The following is a 20,524-nucleotide window of genomic DNA, read 5'->3' on the forward strand; positions in this document are numbered from 1 at the left end:
AAAAAGTAACCAGTCTCTGCAAAGCTTATATGCAGACTCAAAATGTGTATTGTTGCTTACCAGTTCCCTGCTCCTCTTCAGATGGAGTGCTGCATGTTTAGCTACCACATCTTATTCAAGTTTAGGAATAAGATAAAAATCTTAAAGAATTGCATTGTTCCTGAACATTTATTTCTCAGATGCACCATTTGGACTATCCCTCACTTCTTTATTCCTTTCTAATATTAAAGTACTGAATAAATACGGTCCATTAGTTAAAGCCCTCTACGTTAAGTGGAAAGTAAAATAAGGTAGTTTGATTAATGTCTAAAACCTACTTAGCAAATAAAAAATAGTAAACTTTGTTTTATCCAGAAAGCCTGATGTGTTGCCATTCACTCAGTGTCTGCATAAAGCATTTCATTATTTATTTTGTAACATTTTCTTGGAATTGTATCTGAGAAAAAATTCTAATCAGCAAAACTACAGAAATTATATTTGATAGCCTTTGGGTCAACAGATTCTTTAGTCAAATCTACAGTAATTTGATTAACAATTACCTGTACTGAAAAGATCATTAAAATGATGAACAGTAAATATGGCTTTGTTACATTTTGCCTACTATTAATGCAAAATGTGCCGGTAAAATTTCCAAATGGCTCATGTTGAAGAACTAGAATCAGAACAGTGGTAAAATTCATTTGTCTTCTGACACCAACATTTTCCAGTATAAAAAACAGTGACATGTAGTTTTATAGAACTTGAAATTTACAAATTCAAGAATGGAATTAAAATTTAACTTAGTAGGAAAAAAAGAAATCTAGCTAGTGGTGTCCAAACCGTAAATAACACCTGCAGGGGGTAGGTAAGTAAGGCTCCGCTTCCTCCCTCACAGTCATTTTTCCATACTACGTTGGCTGTTGTCACAAGGAGTCTCCTGTGCTTTCTATCATCCGATATCTCCTTAAGTGTAACACGCTTCCTTTAACCTCACCTGAAGTGTGAAGCAAGCCGCTAGATCTATAGTCTGCACAAACTTGTACGCAGGAGTAAAGAGTGTTCTTGTCCAGATTAGCACGTTGTTCTCATGAGCAGACTTCAACTTCAAGAAGGTTGCAAAGTACATGTAGGGTTTCAAAAAGCTATGTATCATTGGAATCTCGACGTGATCAATGCACTTCCTACGTTCAGCTATCATAAACTGATAGCATGCCATAAATACAACTATAGGAATATTGTTGAAGATGCTCATAAATAAGTCAAGGAAAACGTACTCCAAGTTCTGTCAAAACTGTATCCACATTCTCCCCATCCATGCAATATTTGATCTCCGTTTGGTTTTTCTTACATAAGTGCAGGCTTTTATGCAGGCATTACTATATTGAATTAAAACAATTGTTTTCATCTTCTGTTTTCCTTTGTTCTGCAGCCCATATACTTGCTTCATCTTCCCAGTCATACAGTTTAATGTCCTATCAATACCAGTATCCAGTTTCATCTCCATTTGCTCAGCTCTTCCTTTTTCCTATGAAGACATTCAGGGAACTTAGGAGAAAAGCTTATTAGTGCCATGAAATGATCATTAAACTGCTTATCAAACAGATGAAAATAGTATCATCTGTTACACAACATCCAAAAAATAAGAGACTTGCTTTCTTGGAATCTGAGAAAGAGATTCTAGCAAGACCTGTTTCCAAAGCATAATATGTTCAATGCATAAAAATTCCATAAGAATGATACAAATTTGGGGCTGGGGATTTAGCTCAGCAGCATAAGCGCCTGCCTGGCAAGTGCAAGGTTGTGAGTTCTATCCCTGGTACCAAAAAAAAAAAAAAAAAAAAAAAAGAATGATACAAATTCTAAAGGCATTCCTTGGTAAATCAGAAGGATCAGAGAGTCTGTAACATTTTTCAAAGGCTTGTTTGGTTTCTCGTAAAAAATTAATCACCAATTCTTCAGGGATCAAACTCATGACCTCGCGCCAGGCAGGCACTTATGCCACAGAGCTAAATACCTGGCCCAGCCGCTTCTTGGGATAGGAAAGTTTCGCTGTGAGTATCAGTACTTGTCCAGTGGTAAGGTGGTATGCTGTCTGATTTTCCCTTGTGAATATTGAATACTTCCTGTGCCTATGAATCTCTCCTGATGATTTTTTTGAATCGTAATAGCATTACAGGATCATAGCACTTCTGCTTTTCAGATAATCAGTCTCCACTTCAAAATAGTTCTCCAGATTGGAAATGAAAATAGATCTGATAAGCTAAGACAAGAAGGTCTGTTTATTGGTATCTAAATTAAACTCCATCACCTTGCTGGAAAGATTGGTGGTTCTTGTATATCAGAGATTTTTGAGATACTGTTCTACATTTGATTTCCTACATTCTTCCAACCGGTCTTTCACAAAACTCTGTTGTTTGATTTCAAAGTGCATTTTGAATAAATTTAGCCAGTGCTGTTTCTGAGTTACTTCGCTTATTCAGCCCTTGACAGAGCGCTGCTGCCCTCATCATTGTCAGGTAAGCACCCTCCTGGCACCGCTTTATGTAAACATCAGCACAGCAAGAATAGCCCTTCAGGTGAACCAACAGTGCTGCTAATTCCCTCATTCTAAAGATTTCACCTTTTCCTTGAACACTAGTAAACTCCTAAATCAGCATTCTAAATCATGGTACTTGCAAAACCATGGATTTTACTTCTGAAAATCTATTAAAAGGTAACTTGTGGGCAATTACGTACAACTTCTGAATGATATCTGCTGCTTCCTTGATGTTTTCCGAATTTGTAAAAACATGAGATTTCAGTTCTCCATCTAGAAATTCATTAGTATTTCATCAGTTTCTGAGTCTGTACTACCTGCTGTCTAGGTGTGTTTACCCCTTCCAGCTGATCTCCAAGGCGACAGACTTTGATTGCTACATAGCTGATGTGTTCATCTAGTTCTTGGAAATGTTGGGAGGCAACCTGATTGTTTTTGTGAAGCTCTTATGCCTTCTTGGCAGATTCCTTTGCTTCCATCTGACCATGTTGCCCTAATTTCTCTTTCCTTTGAATCCTTTCATCCATCAGCTGAAGTTCTTGAATATAATTTATAAATTATTCTAATCTTTTAGGATCAAAAATTTCAAGTCCACTTCTAGAATCTCCTCCTGGAGTTCTGCATGCTAAACATTCAGTGTACTGAGCCGCCACAAAAGGCTCCTGGAAGAGCTCAGCTAACCTCACCCCTCCAGCCTGCTGCGAGGTTCCATGAGGTGTGGGATATCCTATCCATGCGGCATCTCACTGCTGCCACCCACAGATTGGACAGCTGTTGTGGGCTTTCTTGTTCTTACAGAGCTCAGATGGGGCAGGAGAGAGGCAAGAAGCAAACCTACCAGCTACCCCCGTCACCTCGAGTCTGTCAACCACCCATGCTATGTGTGTCACCACTTTATATGCTTCAGTAGAACTGAAACTTCTGGAATTTTGGCCAGTGTCATGGGTAGTTTCTTCTCTCATCATCATTACTTGGGGTTCTATGTGCTTCACTGTGCTTTGTATGTTGAGTTTTTCACCCATACTTAGAAAAGTTTCTGCTGTGATTTCTGTAACAGATTGTTTATTCCATGTGTGCTGCAATTTATTGTTTTGACTCCAGAAAGTTCTAGGTTAAAATTCTTACCGTCCTCTAGTAGCTGCTGAGTACATGATCTTATGCTCCCCACCCGTCCTCGAGGTCTAACACTGTCCTCACATTGGCCTCTTCTGTTGTTCATGTGTTCAGTAGAATTCTGTATCTCTAGAATTTCTCTTTGGCACTTTTTCCTCATAGACTCTACTTGATAGTTAATTTGTCATCCATGTTTTAAATAGTTTTGATTAGCTTTTTGAATTTTTTAACTTGACAGTTCTTTAAAGACATTGGTCAGTGTAATTCCATTGTCAGTGTAGTTATGTCATTTTTGAGTCTGCAGTTACTTGGCTTACCCCTTGACCATCTCCTACAGTTCAGCTATTTGGTGTTTGAATTTCTCTTCATCCTTGTCACTTTTATCTGTTTGGGAGAGCTGGGAATAGTATTCAGAGGCATTTTTCACCGTTTTTTTCATGTTCCTCTTTGTGTGTGTGTGCCAGTTGTTCGGTGGAGTGAGGACTTTATTAGTGATAACCTTAGTTAGGTTCTGTTTTCCAGTGCTGTGGTCTTGGCTGTATTTGTCAAGCAGTATTGTCTATCACTTTAATCAATTTCAATTTAATTACATTGTCTTATTTTGATGATTTCATCCTTTTATCAGTGCTTTCTTACAGATTATACTATACTGGTTTTGGTGGTTAGTCAGACATGGAAAGATAAGAGAAGGAAAGAATAAGGGGGAATTCATGAGGGTAAGGGAGAAGAGATGGGGATAAAAGAAATGTCAGTAGATGAGAAATAGATTGGAGGTCAGATACTGTAATCCAAATAATGTTGATCACTTTTCCTGTCCTCTTCATGGTCCAGAAAGTTTATATTTGTAATCCCATTGAAATGTTATTAAAATCCCAGCAAATTAATCCCAAAATACCATTTCCAGTGCAACCCTTGGCAATAAAGACATTAAGACAGTAAGACATTAAGACATTCACGGTAATGGGCAGCCTAGGGGTCCTGAGTCCAGTCCAGATGAGGATTCATGGAACAAAGGCCGTGACCCAGGGCCTCACCCACTCATGAACAAGGGAGTGGCTCGAAGATGAATGATGGTGAGGACGACAGGAATTACATGAGTCTGTAGCTAGGGTGAGCTAGGAGGCCAGAACGCACCTCTGCGGCATGCAGAGAGAAGGATGTGCAGAAAGCAAGCGTAATCTGCATAACTCAGTTGAGGTAGCGTTTAAATGTTCAGGAGGCTGTCGCTTCTGTTGCTGATATGTAAACTTTTGTGCCCCGGGCAGTCCTAGCCTTTCATTTTGAGGCCTGAACCCAGTTGACATTCCTGGAGCTATGTGGATTTGCCATCCCGCTGTGCTCGATCATTTATAGGAAGACAGGAGGCAAGGAAACAGGAAGCTGTCAGCTGACTTCAGAGATTACACATCTCTACCTCAGTGAGCCTGTTTACCCTGCTTTGAGCCATTGAAGGGAGAAGGAAATAGCTTCGCCAGCTCTACGCTTACCAATACATGGAGGTGGGGCCAGGTTTAGCTAAAGTGGAGTTAACTGTTCTGTATTCAAGAAGATCGTCCAAGTGGTCTTCTACAGTCAGACTCGGCTGGGGTTATTTTTGTTGCTTGGAGTCAAGGGGTCGTGCTGGGGAGTTTGGGGGGGAGGGATACTAAGGGAGAGCAGTGTATTTAGAGATAGAAGCTGTGTGGTTCTTGGAGACTGTTAATCTATTGGGAGCTAGTTTTGTTTGGGTTCTTTGAGCACTGTTCTGCTAATGGCTGTGAGTGGGACCATTCATGTTGTCAGTCACTCTTTTGTGTGTATACTGGCACCTGCTGTGTGTATGGTGGAGAAGAAAGGAGGGAAGATAAGGGAATTGGGGAAATGAGGACAAAAAAAAGAACAGGGAGAAAAAAAGGTAAAAAGAGAAGAAAAACTGAAAAGCAAGGAATGAAAAAAAACTTTACAAATAATATTAATACAAAAGGCTGGTCCGATGGCAGTGGGTTATCAGAACTTACTAACATTAGTGTCACTAAAGTTGGTGACACCCCCCCCCTGCTAAATTTGACTGGCTTTAAAAAAAAAAAAAACATTAATACAAAAGCAAGAAAAAAGAAAGCCCAGGCCAGACAAACAGGCAGGAAATGACCAAAGCCCCCAGGCAGCGGCCCTGTCTGCGCCGGTGCGGACACAGCTCCCTGAGTGGTCCGCAGAGGTCTGAGCCGGTTCACCCGGCTGGCGCCGCCTCCTGGGAGCCGCTCAGGCTGCAGCCTGCTTGGGGCGTGGTTGGGTGAAGGCTGTTGGAATTGTGGACCAACAGCTTCCCTGCTCAGCAACCTGAGTATTGGGACTCAGTCTAGAGGATTCATCTTTGAGGTTCCTTGTCTGGATTGCTGCCTTTTCAAACCACCGTCTCAGCCCACGCCCCCGTTCCTCACTGTCCTTGGGTTCCATCCTAGCTGTCTTTTCTCCTAGTTTTCTTCTATTACGTCTCCATACTAGGAAAACGCCACCAAACAATGCTGTAACTTTCGCTTCTAGCCAGATACACATACTTTTAAAAATTTGAGAATAGTTTATTTTTAACCAGATGCTTAAACTTTCTCTGCTCTTGTTTTGTTGTTCATGTTCCCAAAATTCCTTCTGATTTCTTTTGCTTTTGTCTGAAGGACCTTCATTCAGTAATTCTTTTAGAACTGTCTTGCCAGCAGCAGATTTAAGTTTTGGATTTTTTTTTTCCATCACTTTTTCTTCCTCTAAGAATATCTCTAGATCACCTTCATTTCTAAAGGATGTTTTCAGCCAGGGACGGTGGGCTCATGCCTATAACCCCGGAGCTCTGGGAGGCCGAGGTAAGAAGATCACAAGTTTGAGGCTAGCTAGGCCTTAGACATGACCATGTCTAAAAGGTTTTTTCTGAGTATAAAAATTAATTGGAGGGGTTTTTTTAGGACTTGAAAATACAGTTCCAAGAAAGAGGATCAGGGTGAAAAGAGGGAGGGAGGGTGGGGAAAAGAGAGAGAGAAAAGGAAACTCCATTTTCTTTGGGCCTCCACAGTATCTTGATCTAAAATCTGTATTTGAGTCAATGTTCACTTATACGTAATACATACTTTCGGTTGCTTTCAAAATTTTGGTATACACTTCAGTAGGTTTACTCTGTGAGAGTCACTGAACTTCTTAAATATTTAAGTTGGTGGCCAGGGATTTAGGTCAGTAGTGTAAACACCTGCCTGGCAAGCACAAGGTCATGAGTTCGATCCCCGGAACCAAAAATATATTTCTGTATATCTTACCAAACTTGAGAAATACTCACTCTGTAACCCAGGCTGACCTTTAACTGTGATCCTGCTGCCTCAGCCTCCTGAGTGCTGGGATTGCAAGCAGGCACCACCCACAGTTCAGCCTTAATTTTTTGAAAAATATTTTAGCACCATAATCTTTCTTCTTTCTTTCTGGAACTTTAATGTTAGGAATTTAGAACAGATGACTTAGGTTTTTTTCAGCTTTTCCCCACATTTTTCACTGTGGTTTGGATAATTTTTTAGTCTGTCTTTAGTCTCACTGAGCCCTTTGTTTGTCATTTTCATCTGCAATTTGAGTCTTTATTTCTGTGGTTTTTGCATGTCAGCTTTTCAGCTCTGAAATTTCTAGGTGGTTCTTTTTTGTCTTCTGTTTCTTTGCTGACAATTCTGTGTTTCAGTTTGTGTCAAGACATTCATTAATAGCTGCTGTGAAGTCTGCCGTATCTGACATGTATGTCATCTTCATGCTGGCTGGCATCTTTTTTTATTTTCTGGTAAGCTTGAGATTTTCCAACTTTCTGTATACTTATTTTTGGGAGTTCCATTCCTGGCTATTTTGAATAGTTTGTATTCTAATATACTCATTGAAACTCTGGGTCTCACTTAAATCTTGAAAGAGTGTTGACATTCTTCAGTAGCCTGTGGTCCTCAGGCTGAGGTCCTGTGTGCACTTGGTTCTGACTCACGCACTGCTCCTGGTCCTGCACGCTCTCCGAGCCCAGCTGCCACGTAGCGCTGCACGGTTCCTGCGCTCTCAGGCTTCACTGTTCGAGTTAGGCTCAGACCATCCTGGGCAGTCCTGGAGTGAGCCCCACGGTAGTAAACATTCTGTCAGGTGGCTTTCCTGTGCCTCTTCCAGGTAGTTTCTGGATCTCTCCTTTTCTGTCCTCTAGCCCAGTGCTAAAGGGTTAGCTGACCTCCCTGTCACATGTTCCCTGACCATGCCCACACCCAGGGCCAGGTAAGGGGAGAGTAGCACCAAGAGCTGTAGCAGTTTACTCCCCGCTTGAGTCCCCAGCACCGTCCTTAGAAGCTTCCTGTCTCTGAGTAGTGTCGTTCCAGCTGCCACTGCAGCCTCTGGCCCACTGCCAGGGATTTTTTGTTTGTTTGTTTGTTTGTTTCCTTTTTTATCGGTACCGGAGATCCAACTCACGACTGCCTGCTTGCAAGGCAGGCACTTATGCCGCTGAGCTAAATCGCCAGCCAACTGCCAGGGATTCTTAGGAGCGAGGCCAAGGTAGAGTGAGAATTCGGAGCTCCGTTCCCTTCCCCGGGAACTGGTTCTGGAAGGCTTTTCCCAGAGCGTGTGCTTGCTCGAGTGATTGTGCGCTCGTACTTGCGTGGTCTCTCTCCTCTCTCCCTTCTTCAGATGGAGACAGGGTGGAGTGAGTTTGTTTCATCTCACCCCGAATTGGACCCTGCATGCCGTAGGTTCCAAGCCCAGCACCATACGCACACACGCGCGTACACACACTCATTATATAAACATCCTACTTGTGTTCCTAGTAGAAACACTTTATCAAATTTTTTTAAAAAGCCTTCTACTGTTCAGGCTGTTTGAGGGGGTGGTGTTTTGCAGAAGTAGAGATCCTACTCATGGCTTCTGTTACTCAGCCAAATTGCCAGCCCAAAGATTTTTATTTTTAAATCAAAGATAGATTTTAATTTTATTATACTTTCAAAATGTATTTGCATTTTGGAAATGAATATGTGGACTTGAGAGAGAAGGGAGGCTGGCAGCAAGAGGTCAGTAACAGCCTCTCACATGCAGGGTGCTGAAGGCTGAGACTAAGAAATAGACACGGATAGAGATACAGATGCAGACGGATGCCTGACGATCCATTTGACAGGCGGGAAGCTGGGAGGGAGGATGTGTGGAGGAGCCGGGCAGGAAAGTTGGTGCTGATCTCTAGGTGGCTTTGAGACTTCTGTAGCATGGGGTCTTCCTAGAAGTTAATGAGAGAAGTTTAATTAGGGCATTGTCAGAGGTGATCCCAGACTGAGGGTGCCACCGAAGCATGATGCAAGGAGTGGCATGAGAGAGGCAGAGGCATAGGGGTCTGGGGGAGAGGTCTTACCCTGCCAGCCGGGGCCCCCTCAGACTTGTATTTGCTTCCAGCTTCAAGTTTGGATAGTCAGTCATTTGTGATGATGCCCCCAAGTGATGAAGTGGTGACAAATCTGGAAACTCTGACAAGCAGATGCCTTTATGGGAAGAACTACTGCCGGCAGATCCTCTGCCTGTATGAGCTCGCCAAGGTACGTGGGAGGTTTCCTAGGAGGGGAAGCTGGAGGTAGATTTTGGACAGTGCCATGACAGCCCTTCAGTGGTAATGTCAGCCTCCCAGGTGACCTGGGTACAGAGCCTTTGGCAGGGTATTGTTCCCTGTGAGTCTGTCTGCAGGAATAGTGGGGAGGACCCGGGCCAGGCCCCAGGGCGGTCTGTCCTGGGCAAAGCTCAACCACTCAGAACGCCCCTGCGGCAAAGCGTTCTACCTCAGTGGACCCTTGCTCTCCATTTAAATAATTTGAACGTGAGGTCCTTTCAAGACCTCATGTCTTACGTGTTCTTGCGGATTGTGTAGAATAATCTGTATGGAGTGCAGTGACTATAGAGACAGGAACCAGGATGTTCCTGGCTCAGTGCTGCTTTGAGGAGGGAAACAGCAGAGAGGATGTGAAAGAGCCTGCAGGGAATAAAGTCCAGTGTCAGAGCACCCAGACCGAGGAAGACTTCAAGACTTCTTTGGAAATTTGGAAGTTTTACTGTTGCTGTGGGAACACTAAGGAAGATCTTGTTGCATTTTATTTTGCTTTCTTATGCTGCTCATGTTTGAAACAGTCAGTGTTCAACAAGAGATGGTCATCTGATGTTTTCTAATAAGCCTTTCTTTTGCTTGAGTCTGACCGTAGTGAGTGATAGAAAGGATTAGGAAATAGTACTTGCTTTTTTAGGGGTTTTTGCTCAGGGGAAGGATTTTTAAACTCAGCAAACAATGGGGTCTGTCCACATCACATGTCTTACAAGGCTGTCTTTTGATTTTTCTTGATTCCTAAGAATAACTTTGGCTCTACCCTCCCCCCAGGAGTTGGGCTGTTCCTACACAGAGGTTGCTACCCAGGATGGCAAGGCCCTGCTCCACGCGATCCTGGCCTCCCAGCAGCCTGACCGGTGCAGACGGGCCCAGGCCTTCATCAGTACACAGAGCCTCCCTCCAGACACTGTGGCTGAGCTTGTGGCTGACGAGGTGATGCAGGAGCTGCTGACCCCATCCGAGGGAACAGGTGCTGTGGCCCAGCCTCTGAGACAGTAGTCTCAGTTCCCCAGCATCAAGGATTTGGATGTTACCCTCAGATGCATCCTGTGTGTTGTATCTGAGCATCTTGTATGTTGTCCTCTCACATTTCTAGATCTCATCTGGAAACGTGTGTACTTATTTTGTTGGGGTTTTTTTTGTATTATTTTCTGATCATGCTCAGAGTAGCTCTGACCTCTCCAACCCAGGCACTGCTCTGTTCTGTGCACCAAGGTTCAGAGCTCAGCAGCCGGACTGCCCCTATGTATGACCACCGATGCCCAGCTTAGGCAGAGTGGCCTCCAGCTGCATGCTTCTGTCCTTCTCTCACCTCTCCCATGGTAAACCCAGCCTGTCTCCACATCTCTCTGTGCAGGAGGACATAAGCAGCTGTTCAGCCCAGCAGAAGAAAGCCAGACGTTTCTTCAGCTGACAGCTCTGTGTCAAGACCACACCTTGGTTGGGATGAAGTTGCTGGATAAGATTTCTTGTGTTCCTCACGGGGAGCTGTCCTGCAGTAAGTTCTTAGCCTTTTGCTTACATGTTTTGAGCCTAAGCAGGTCTCCAAAAGGTCTCCTGGGGTCATCTCTCCAAAACTTCATTTAAGTCTTGTTCCTGCTCTGAGCAACTAGCACTGCAGCATGGAGCATGAGTTTTTAGTAGAAAGCTAGAAAGAAAATTTAGAAGATATAGAAAAGTATCTTCAGTTTAACACACAAAACCTTTAGCTCTGGGTGGTGGTGCACACCTTTTCTCAGCACTGGCTGAGGCTGCAGCAAAATTGTAGGTTTCAGGCCAGTTCGGCAACTTAGTAAGACTCTTCTCAAAATTTTTTAAGAAAGAATTGGGGGCAGGGTGCTGGAGATGTAGTTCAGTGATAGGGCACTTGCCTGGCGTGAAGAGGCCCTGAGTTCAATTCTCAGTATCATAAAAAGTATTACTAATAACTATATCATTTTGAGTCCTTTAGTTTCCATTGTTTGCTATTTTAAACATTCTGATGAATAACGCTGTGCCCATCCATGATTATTTTCCTAAGACAGAGTCCTGACTCATGGGGGTTCTCATCTTACAAGCTTCTACACACATATGCATACATACATGTGTCTGTGTTTATGCATGTGTATGGGTGCATGTGCACACACACACAAGTATATGTATCTGTGTCTGGCTAAGTTTCACTCAGGTAAAAAAAAATGTCACCCTTCACTCTTAAGTAGTGTAGCATTTCCTGAAACCTGTTTCTCTTTTCATGTTTGATAGACCCAAAAAAGGCTTTTCTTTTCTTCTTTTCTTTGGCCTTGAACTTACTATGTAGCCCAGGCTGGTCTCAAACTCAAGGCGATCGATCCCCCTGCCTCAACCTCCTGAGTGCTGGGATTACAGGAAGGCACCACTGCAGCTGGCTTGTAGTAGTTTTCAGTTTACATTCAGCCAGATCCCTAGTCTAGAAGGCCAGAATACTTGAAACCTTCCACTGAGGTGCAAAGAAAGAGCTTAGATTTGTGTTAGCAGAAATACCATCAGTTAGTCTTCAGAAAGTTTCTCCATCTTTAGCAGGCGAGGATCCATTCTTCACAGTTTGAGCCTTTAGAGATAGGGCCACTGTATGACTCTCTGGAGGACAGGGTTAATCCCTGGGTTTATTACTGAGAAAAGATTCTTGACATCACCAGAGAGTTTGTCCCACAGAGTGAGATAGTGTGGCCAGGCCCCCGAGGGACCAGTGAGAGAGCTCTCTGCATAGGCCTCTTCACTCCAGGCAGAGGTCACAGTGGTTTGTCTCACCAATGTCCCGCCCCAGCCACAGAGCTCCTGATCCTGGCTCATCACTGCTTCACCATGACGTGCCACATGGAGGGCATCATGCAAGTCCTGCAGGCCGCCCGGATGCTAACGGACAACCACTTGGCTCCCAACGAGGAGTACGGGCTGGCGGTGAGTGGCCTTCTCCACCCACCCTCTGGTCTGGAGCAGACTTTGAGAGGAGCAGAGATCAGCACTTGCGCAGAGCTGATGTGGTTTTAGGAAATTCTGCCCCTCTGGGTCCCATGACCTGCTTGGGAGCCGGCTGGGCTGCCCAAGCTGCAGTGCTCCGAGTTAAGGAAACACTTAACTGTCTGAGAGAAGGGGTCCCTTCCAAGGTCAGAGCTGTTGCACCCTCATGCCAGGGTAGTGAGCTTTTCTAGAGGGCTCACTTCTCCCCCAGAACAAGGTAAATGAGGTGACCGTCCAAGCCTTACTGCCTTCCCAAGTTCTCTGCCACAGGGACCACTGAGAGCAATGGGAAGAGCCAGAGCCTGCCGGAGACGGCTCCACTTTACCTGGTAGGCATGCATACACAACAGAGAAGGAACAGTGGGCTGGTGATGTCCCTAATGACAGCCACAGTGATTCCTCCAAAGACCCCTATGGGGAGCGTAGGAGGGAGCTGGGCATGCAGGCACCCTGACAGAAAAATAGTCTGGTTCAGAGAACTCCAGAGACACTGACACACACACCCTCCCTGCAGGTCCGGCTCCTCACTGGCATTGGAAGGTACAACGAGATGACGTACATATTTGATTTGCTGCATCAGAAACACTACTTCGAAGTGCTGATGAGGAAGAAGCTGGATCCGGTGGGTGTGGGCCGTGAACTGGGCTCAGCTTTTCTGAGTGATGATCTCAGTCAGGATGGGGCCCGCAGGAGTGCAGGGAGGGGGAAGCAGATACTCAGCTGAGTGCTGACCAGGTACAGATTATGCTGACATTAAATACTGAAGACGATGCCAGGCATGGTGGTGTACTCCTGTAATCCCAGCACTGGGGAGGCTAATGCAGGAAGCCTGCGCGAGTTTGAGACCAGCCTGGGCTACCTCGTGAATTCAAGGCTAGCCCAAACTACATAGAGCCTGTCTCAAAAACAAGACATAAAAAACATACTGAAGAAGTTTGTCCCTTTCTTTTACAGCAGGTGTCCCTAAGTTGTGGTCCTTTATTTAAAAATAAAGGAAGTTCTGTTACACATGCACTAGGTATACATTACCTGTTCTATATGCCTCCCAAGATGATTCCTCTTCAGTGTGGCCCAGGTGAGCTGACTGTATCCAGCTCTCAGGCCATAGGCTACAGACCCCCATGGCATGTGTTCAGAAAATGCCTTTTCTAGCAGCAGCAAAATCCTTGCTTGAGATGCATGCTGAAAGTAGACTGTTGGACTCTGATAGTGCGCCAGAGGGCCTGAGTGGAGGAGTTTTAAGGGAACCATGAAAAAGCACCCTGCTAAAGTCAACTTAGGAAGGGAAAGCAGAACCCTGCCTTGTTAGTCCTCTGGGCCTTTGGGAAACCATCACCAGCATACTGTGACACCAGGTACATCACTCATGCAGTGTTTCCAAGCTACATATTTGGCTAATTTGTTGCCTCTCCTCATTTCACCTCGGAACAGTGAAGTAACATGTACTTAGCTGGGCATGGTGGTGCATGCCTGTAATCCCAGCACTCAGGAGGCTGAGGCAGAAGGATCATTGTAAGTCTTGAGACCAGCCTGGTCTACAAGGTGAGCTGCACTACAAAGTAAGCTTAAGGTGAGACTGAACTGCATAATGGGACCCTGTCTCAAAAATATTAATGATGATAATACAATAACATGTACTTTTGGCGTCTCTGAACCTAGCTCCAACCAAACATTTCTAATTCTGGGCTAGTTTCACATCAGACCAATCCAGCTGTCAGGACAGGAGGTCTAAGGCATGGATGCATTTCAGGATCTGCCCAAGGAATTTTAAAATTGCAATTTTTTTTTAAATTGCAATTTTTTGAGGCAGTTTTCTGTACTTAAATATTATTTTAATAACTTTTTCTGATTATAGAAGTAATGCAAAGCAATCCACTAGGGACCCCTTCTGTCTGTCTCTCAGACAGCTTTTTTTCTCTCACTAAATATATTCTGCTCTTGAAAAAAAAAGTAGTGCATTTTCCACATAAGACACTTGGAAAACAGAACACAGAAAACAGCCCTCAGCGTCTGTGGCATCTGAGGACAACCACTGCTAAGTTTGGTATAGGCCCTTTCTTTGCAATTTACTCAAAAGCATACATACATTTTTGTAGATTTTAACAAAACTTATGTCATGGAGATAGGAAATAGCTACTTTTCCTAGTAAATGTATCATGACTATTCCCCAAACAACAGATAGTCTTCTACATCAATTTCAATGGCCACAAGGGATTCTGTAAGCCTTTGTTGTGGACAGTTAGGCTGTTCCTACTTAATTACACACATATGTACAAACTTTTGAGACAGGGTCTCCTGTGTAGTTCAGGCTGGCCTTGAACTATGTTAACAGCCTAGGCTGGCCTGGAACTTGTGACTGTCCTGCCTCACTCACCGGAGCACCACCACACCCAATTTGTTACATTCATTTTAGTACTTTTTCCTGTTTATTTCTCTAGGGTAGATTTCTAGAAATATAATGGTTAGATCAGCAGATGCATTGTACTTCATGGTACTTCAGAAGGGCTTCTCCCTTCTGAAGGGTTTCACTGTTCATAAAGACGACATGCCTGTTTCCTTTTACCCATTCATTTACCCTACATTCATTTTCAGTTTTAGTCATCTTTTCCTCTTTCTCAGGAGTTTTTAGGGAACTTTTGAGACAGCCAGTCCTGCTTGTCATGCAGTCCTGGTTGAGATCTTGGCATTCCATTTTCTTCCTGGGCAGAGTGGGACCCTGAAGACAGCCCTACTGGACTACATCAAACGCTGCCGTCCTGGGGACAGTGAGAAGCATAACATGATTGCCCTGTGCTTCAGTATGTGCCGAGAAATCGGGGAGAACCATGAGGCAGCTGCCCGTATTCAACTGAAGTTGATTGAGTGTCAGGCCTGGGGTGAGCAAATCACTGCAGCACACACAGAGCACACTGCTAACGGGAAAGCTTGGTTTGAAGCAGGGCCTCAGCTAGACAGGAAATTGCAAGGATGTTTGGGAGGCATTTTCACTCTTGGGACCTGGTCCTGTGCATGACGGTGTTGTCCATCTGGAACAATTGCATACTGATGCTATGGAAGCCTTCCTTGGTGCTCAGAGCAGAGAACTAGAGAGACACCAAGACCTGTTCCAGGGTGAAGTTATAGTAAGATTGTGCATGTTTCAGACCCCACAGTCTTTTACCTGAGACACCTCTACCTCCTTGTGAATATGGCCAGGGTGTCTTTCTCCTATCCTACCATGGCTGAGAGGAGAGCCCACCTGGGAGTCGAATCCACTCAACAGTCTCCTTTGTTCCCTGCAGAGGACAACCTTAAGGATGGGCAGCAGCTGAAGCAGCTGCTGTTGAAGGCCCTGACCCTGATGCTGGATGCAGCCGAGAGTTACGCCAAGGTAACAACAGGATGAATGATGTGGATTCATCCTGGCCTTGATATCTGCAGTAAGAGTTCTTTTGTCCGAGTTCCTCTAAGGGAAGGTAGTGTCACGGGCCAAGCAGCGGAGAAGGGATAAGTATAATTGTTGGCTCACATTTTTCTGTCTCTCTCCATCTTTGTTCCTTAGGACTCCTGTGTGCGACAGGCCCTGCACTGTCACCGGCTCACCAAGTTGATAACACTACAGATCCACTTTCTGAACACTGGCCACAATACAATGGTCATCAACTTAGCCCGCCATAAGCTGATGGACTGTATTACGGCCCTGCCTCGGTTTTACCAGGTGAACAAGAAACAGAACTCTAGCCAGCACTACAGCATCTCTCTTGCTGCAACACTAATGAAACCAAGGCTGAGTTACCGAGGGACAGGACCAGCATTAATGTCCTGACTTAACTGTTCAATACAACCATGAAGAGGTGATTTAGCTGGGTGTGGTGGTACATAGTTGTAATTCCAGCACTTGGAAGGCAGAACCAAGATCACCTCAAGTCTGAGGCCAGCCTGGGCTACATAGGGAATTCAAGGCCAGTCTGAACTATATAGCAAGACTGTAAGGTGGGGTGGGCAGGAGAGTTTGCTCTATTTATCATAGCATGTTTTTTGGGTATCTTGGACAGTACAAAGCACTACCATCTCTTCCCCATCCTATTAAAGCAGCAGAGGTAGGGCTCTTTGGCCTTGAGACAGTTAAATTCAGTCCCATCCCTGCCAATGGTCCTGCAAGAATCTCAGCCCATATGTGCATGAAGCATGCACCTGTGTTAGCACTGAGAGGGGACTGCCAGGAGGGGTTCTAGTCCTTAGAGTGGGAGTGTCACTAGAGATTCAGCCCTTAACTGTTCCTTGGACAGTTGGGGCACTTCTTGCTGTTTTATTAATCCATTGTGAAACAGTGATGGTAGGTGTTCAGGGTTTACAGGAGGGACAGTGCCAAACTAATACCATACTTTTCACCAAGTCTGACAGTCTTAAGAGTTGATTGTGATCTCATTCATTACATGTGTGTGGTTATTTTCTAGACTATGTCTTGTGCATCAAATGGGCTCTAAATTGTGTTCGCCTTTCACTTCTATCCCTTAAAGGCATCTATTGTAGCTGAGGCCTATGACTTTGTTCCAGATTGGGCTGAAATTCTGTACCAACAAGTGATTCTTAAAGGAGACTTTAATTACTTGGAAGAATTTAAGCAGCAAAGATTATTAAGACCCAGTGTATTTGAAGAGATTTCAAAAAAGTAAGTTTAAAAGTAGACTGTGCTGGGCACAGTGGCCCACACCTACACAGTCCTAGCTACTTGGGAAATTGCAGTGGCGCTCACCTGAGGCAAGACCAACCTAGGCAACATAGACCCTGTCTGGTTGTGCGCTGGGGGACATGGTTGACTGAACTTTTCTCCTTAACTCTGAGGTGAGATGGGAATGAGAAATTTATAGCTAAGTATGACATACCCTTAGCTTACTCTTCTGCTTAAAATGGCATAGCCATGAAGTCTCTAGAACAGGGATCGCAGGCAGACTTATGCAAGCAAATGAGTAAGAAGCTTGCTTATGCTGCCTTACACTTCATGTGGGAGGTGCCTATGAACCTAACCCAGTGCTCATTTAACGTGAGCACTGACATACTTATTCTTAATGAAAATAATCTCCCAGACGACCACACCCTCTCCTCTACAGGCAGCAGTGTGAGATAGCAGTCCCCACTAAAGACACAGTATTTACCCTGTGCTTTTTTCATTTGTCTAGATATAAACAACATCAGCCTACTGACATGGTCACAGAAAACCTGAAGAAGTTACTCTCGTACTGTGAAGATATCTACTTGTATTACAAGTTGGCATATGAACACAAATTTTACGAAATTGTAAATGTGCTTCTAAAGGACCCTCAAACAGGTTGCTGTCTAAAGGACATGCTTGCAGGTTAGATTACTTCAGAGATGCCTGTGGCCTTGTAATGACAGGAGGTTCTGACAGATGTCCATTATCGAGAGTAGAATGCACTGGGCAGCTTATGGTCTGAGTTGGGAAAGCCCAAAAATATACCATCTCGGTCCTTTGTGGGTAGTGGATATTGAAGGAGAATTTTCAGCAGGAAATTCCTATTTGGAAGTGACTGCTCATCTACACCATTTTACACGGATGCTGTTGTTAAAAGCTTCCTCAGAATGATTGCTGCATTGGGAGGTAATGCAATGATTAAAGGATACCTGTGCCTGCAGATTCCAGTTTCAAAGAAATTTAATATTATTTACACAGTTAAGGAACAGGTGATACATTTTCATTTGTTAGAAACTGATCTTTCTATAATAAAATAGATTTTAAATTCAGTGTATGTCATTATTACTGCTAAGGAAATCTTAGCCCTTGTCGGCCTTAAAACAGTATTTGCTATAATTATTGCTGTGTAGTCAGACCTTCTATTAATTCACCAAGTCATTTAATGGTCCTGTTTCACACTTAAAAATACTTTTTGTTCTAGCTGTGGCAACTGGGACCAAAAAAAGACAAACTCACAAATCTTATTAAATCACTTAGGATAAGATAAAGATCCCAGTTTATGCTTGTACCCATAACCTGAGTTGTAGGCTTCTAATCTCCAAATAAATAGTTCTTATATTTAATTAGACTTTAGTATCTAAACAAAATAATTTCCCAAATAAATAAGAAGATAGCCTTATAGCTTTGTTGCTCTATGGCAACCTAATGACCTGGCAAATCATTGTTTTAAAGCTGTAACTACACCAAGCACTGATTAAGCTTTAGTATGTATATAAGCAACTAGTCCCAAGAGCTGCATTCTGTACTCTCCAAAAATAGCTCTTGGGCTGTAACACAAAATTTAAGTCCTCACAATAGTAATTTTATTAAATTAGTTACTTTATAAAACATCGCAGATGTCATAATTGGGAACGTAACAATTTACCAAACTGTAGTTAACTGGTGCAGTTTGCTGAGCATGTTTTATAAAGAAAAGGAAATGCCAAAACCCTGTTAAAGTTTGTTCCACTGCAGCCTAAAAGAACAAGAGATTTATTTCTCAGACACTTGAATCAGGTAGTTTCCCTTCCCCATCTTGAAGCACGCCATCAGAAGAAATAGTCTAATAAATTAAAAACTAGATAGTCTATGCACTCAACAGATTCCACAACTTGTACTGCAATAATGGAGAGGTTTACCCTTCTTCAGCTTCAAAGTTGGAGGGTTTGGTCATTTAATTTTTAAATATCTTCATTCTGAGATAAGCAGTCTTCTTCACAATGGATTTTCAATATCCTCACGCTCGATTTTAAGACAAAGCAATTTTAATACTAGGTGCACATCACACGCCCTTACTACAAACTGCTTTTCTTAACAAATTATGAAGTAGTTCAAGGAGGTATGGTTAAGGCTGTATTACTGAATGGTGCTGGTAAATACTACATAATTTTTTGTCATGTTGCAACCTTTGTTTCCAATCTGGTGAATGCTGCTATGGAATCAGATAGCAACAATGACATTATTAGATCTGTTTTTCAACTATGATTTAGTAGCAGTTGAGGTTCCAAATTTTAACCCCTTGGCAGCAAGATCCAAGTTCCCTCATTTGCACATTAGCACCTAAGTGTCAAGGGGTTAAATAACCAGCACAAAAGATACTGCACTTATGATTGTAGCATTTGGCAGAACTGAAAGGAAACGAAATTGTGCTACATGTTGAAGGGATTGTGGGCAACAGAAAGAAGACACCAGAAGATAAAATGTCACATAAAGTCTTCATAGTCTTGTACATATCCTCCATCGTAACCACCATAATCTGCCAGATCGTCTTTCATCGTGGCCTTCAGTCCCCCTCCAGGAACCACACCTTTTTTCTTCTTTTTGGCTTTGCTTTGCTAAGGATAAGACAGAGAGTTCATTCATGAGACTTTATGTGCTACTGCTATTTTCTCTAATATAGCAATCCTCATGCAGATGCCAAGCCATCTGGTCCCAGAAAAATGCCAATTCTTTAAGGAACAGCTCAAGCCTAAGCTACAGCAATTTCTGTTAACTCAGAAAAGAGCACCACAAAATGCCCATAAACAAAAAGGAGGGTAATGGTACCTGCACTACTAGTCCAACTTCAGCAACATTAGTGAACTGCTTGGTTTTGTATGTCTGTCTGTCTTTGTAGCACTAGGGACTACACCCAGGCCCTTTTTGTATTTTTCTATTTTTTTTTTTTTTAATCTTTTTCCTTTTTATCGGTACTGGGGATCGAACTCACGACTGCCTGCTTGCAAGGCAGGCGCTTATGCCGCTGAGCTAAATCTCCAGCCCCTGTATTTTTCTATTTTGACACCTGGTCTTGGCTACACCATTAAGTTGGACTCAGTCTTTCGATCCTCCGGGCTGAGCATGCCAGAGTGATGTAATTACAGGTGTACAGCACCACACCTGGCTGACTTGCTTGACTTTTAAATAGATCCTCCTTCATCTATTGAGAATATTCTACCCATAACTAATCCTTACCAATAATCATTTCCATATACAGTTTGCTCTTACCTTTTCTTGCTTCTGTTTTTCACTGCAAAGCACAGTCAATGAATTGGTAATCTTTTTCAAGTCATCAATTTCCACTAAAAAGAGACATTCCCGAAACCAACAGTTAAGCATTTTGAGAAGTTAAAGCAGGCATCCTTTCAAAAGTGTCAAGGATCCTAACTATGCATCATTAAATTGTAATTCTGAAGTTGAGTGTGGTGGCACATACCTGTACTCCAAGCACTGGGGAAGCTGAGGCTGGAAAACTGCCACAAGTTTGAGGCCAGCCTTAGTTCAACACCAACCTGAACTACACAGCAAGACCTTGCCTCAAACAAAAACTTCAATTTTGAAATGACTGAATTTCTCGTTGTAAATATTAAGGTGACAAGGAATCCTT

General features: G+C 43.4%; 2 protein-coding genes and 1 pseudogene across 4 annotated transcripts in view; 1 reads left to right on the forward strand and 2 right to left on the reverse strand.

The window, feature by feature from the left end:
- Spg11 (SPG11 vesicle trafficking associated, spatacsin) overlaps nucleotides 1-17,948 on the forward strand; it is a 90,094-nt gene extending 72,146 nt beyond the window's left edge. For 2 of the 3 annotated variants that reach the window (XM_013158655.3, XM_063250123.1), the window contains 10 exons: nucleotides 9,032-9,171; nucleotides 9,999-10,197; nucleotides 10,585-10,725; nucleotides 12,013-12,146; nucleotides 12,721-12,828; nucleotides 14,914-15,082; nucleotides 15,488-15,576; nucleotides 15,748-15,903; nucleotides 16,706-16,857; nucleotides 17,366-17,948. In XM_013158655.3, coding sequence (XP_013014109.2) covers nucleotides 9,032-9,171; nucleotides 9,999-10,197; nucleotides 10,585-10,725; nucleotides 12,013-12,146; nucleotides 12,721-12,828; nucleotides 14,914-15,082; nucleotides 15,488-15,576; nucleotides 15,748-15,903; nucleotides 16,706-16,857; nucleotides 17,366-17,546 — 1,469 coding nt within the window. In that variant the 3' untranslated portion in view covers nucleotides 17,547-17,948. Of the gene's footprint in view, nucleotides 1-9,031; nucleotides 9,172-9,998; nucleotides 10,198-10,584; nucleotides 10,726-12,012; nucleotides 12,147-12,720; nucleotides 12,829-14,913; nucleotides 15,083-15,487; nucleotides 15,577-15,747; nucleotides 16,040-16,705; nucleotides 16,858-17,365 lie in introns of all 3 variants that reach the window. The other variant, XR_010047993.1, reaches the window with a different exon arrangement.
- Nucleotides 903-8,849, reverse strand: LOC106028844 (exocyst complex component 5-like; annotated as a pseudogene).
- Eif3j (eukaryotic translation initiation factor 3 subunit J) overlaps nucleotides 17,842-20,524 on the reverse strand; it is a 28,659-nt gene continuing 25,976 nt past the window's right edge. The window contains exons 7-8 of the mRNA XM_003475733.5: nucleotides 20,146-20,219; nucleotides 17,842-19,493 (exon numbers count right to left, since the gene is read on the reverse strand). Coding sequence (XP_003475781.1) covers nucleotides 19,362-19,493; nucleotides 20,146-20,219 — 206 coding nt within the window. The 3' untranslated portion in view covers nucleotides 17,842-19,361. The remainder of the gene's footprint in view (nucleotides 19,494-20,145; nucleotides 20,220-20,524) is intronic.

The sequence above is a fragment of the Cavia porcellus genome, unplaced genomic scaffold (assembly GCF_034190915.1).
Source record: "Cavia porcellus strain 051 isolate PalLab524CR breed Dunkin Hartley unplaced genomic scaffold, mCavPor4.1 scaffold_6, whole genome shotgun sequence".
NCBI lineage: Eukaryota > Metazoa > Chordata > Mammalia > Rodentia > Caviidae > Cavia > Cavia porcellus.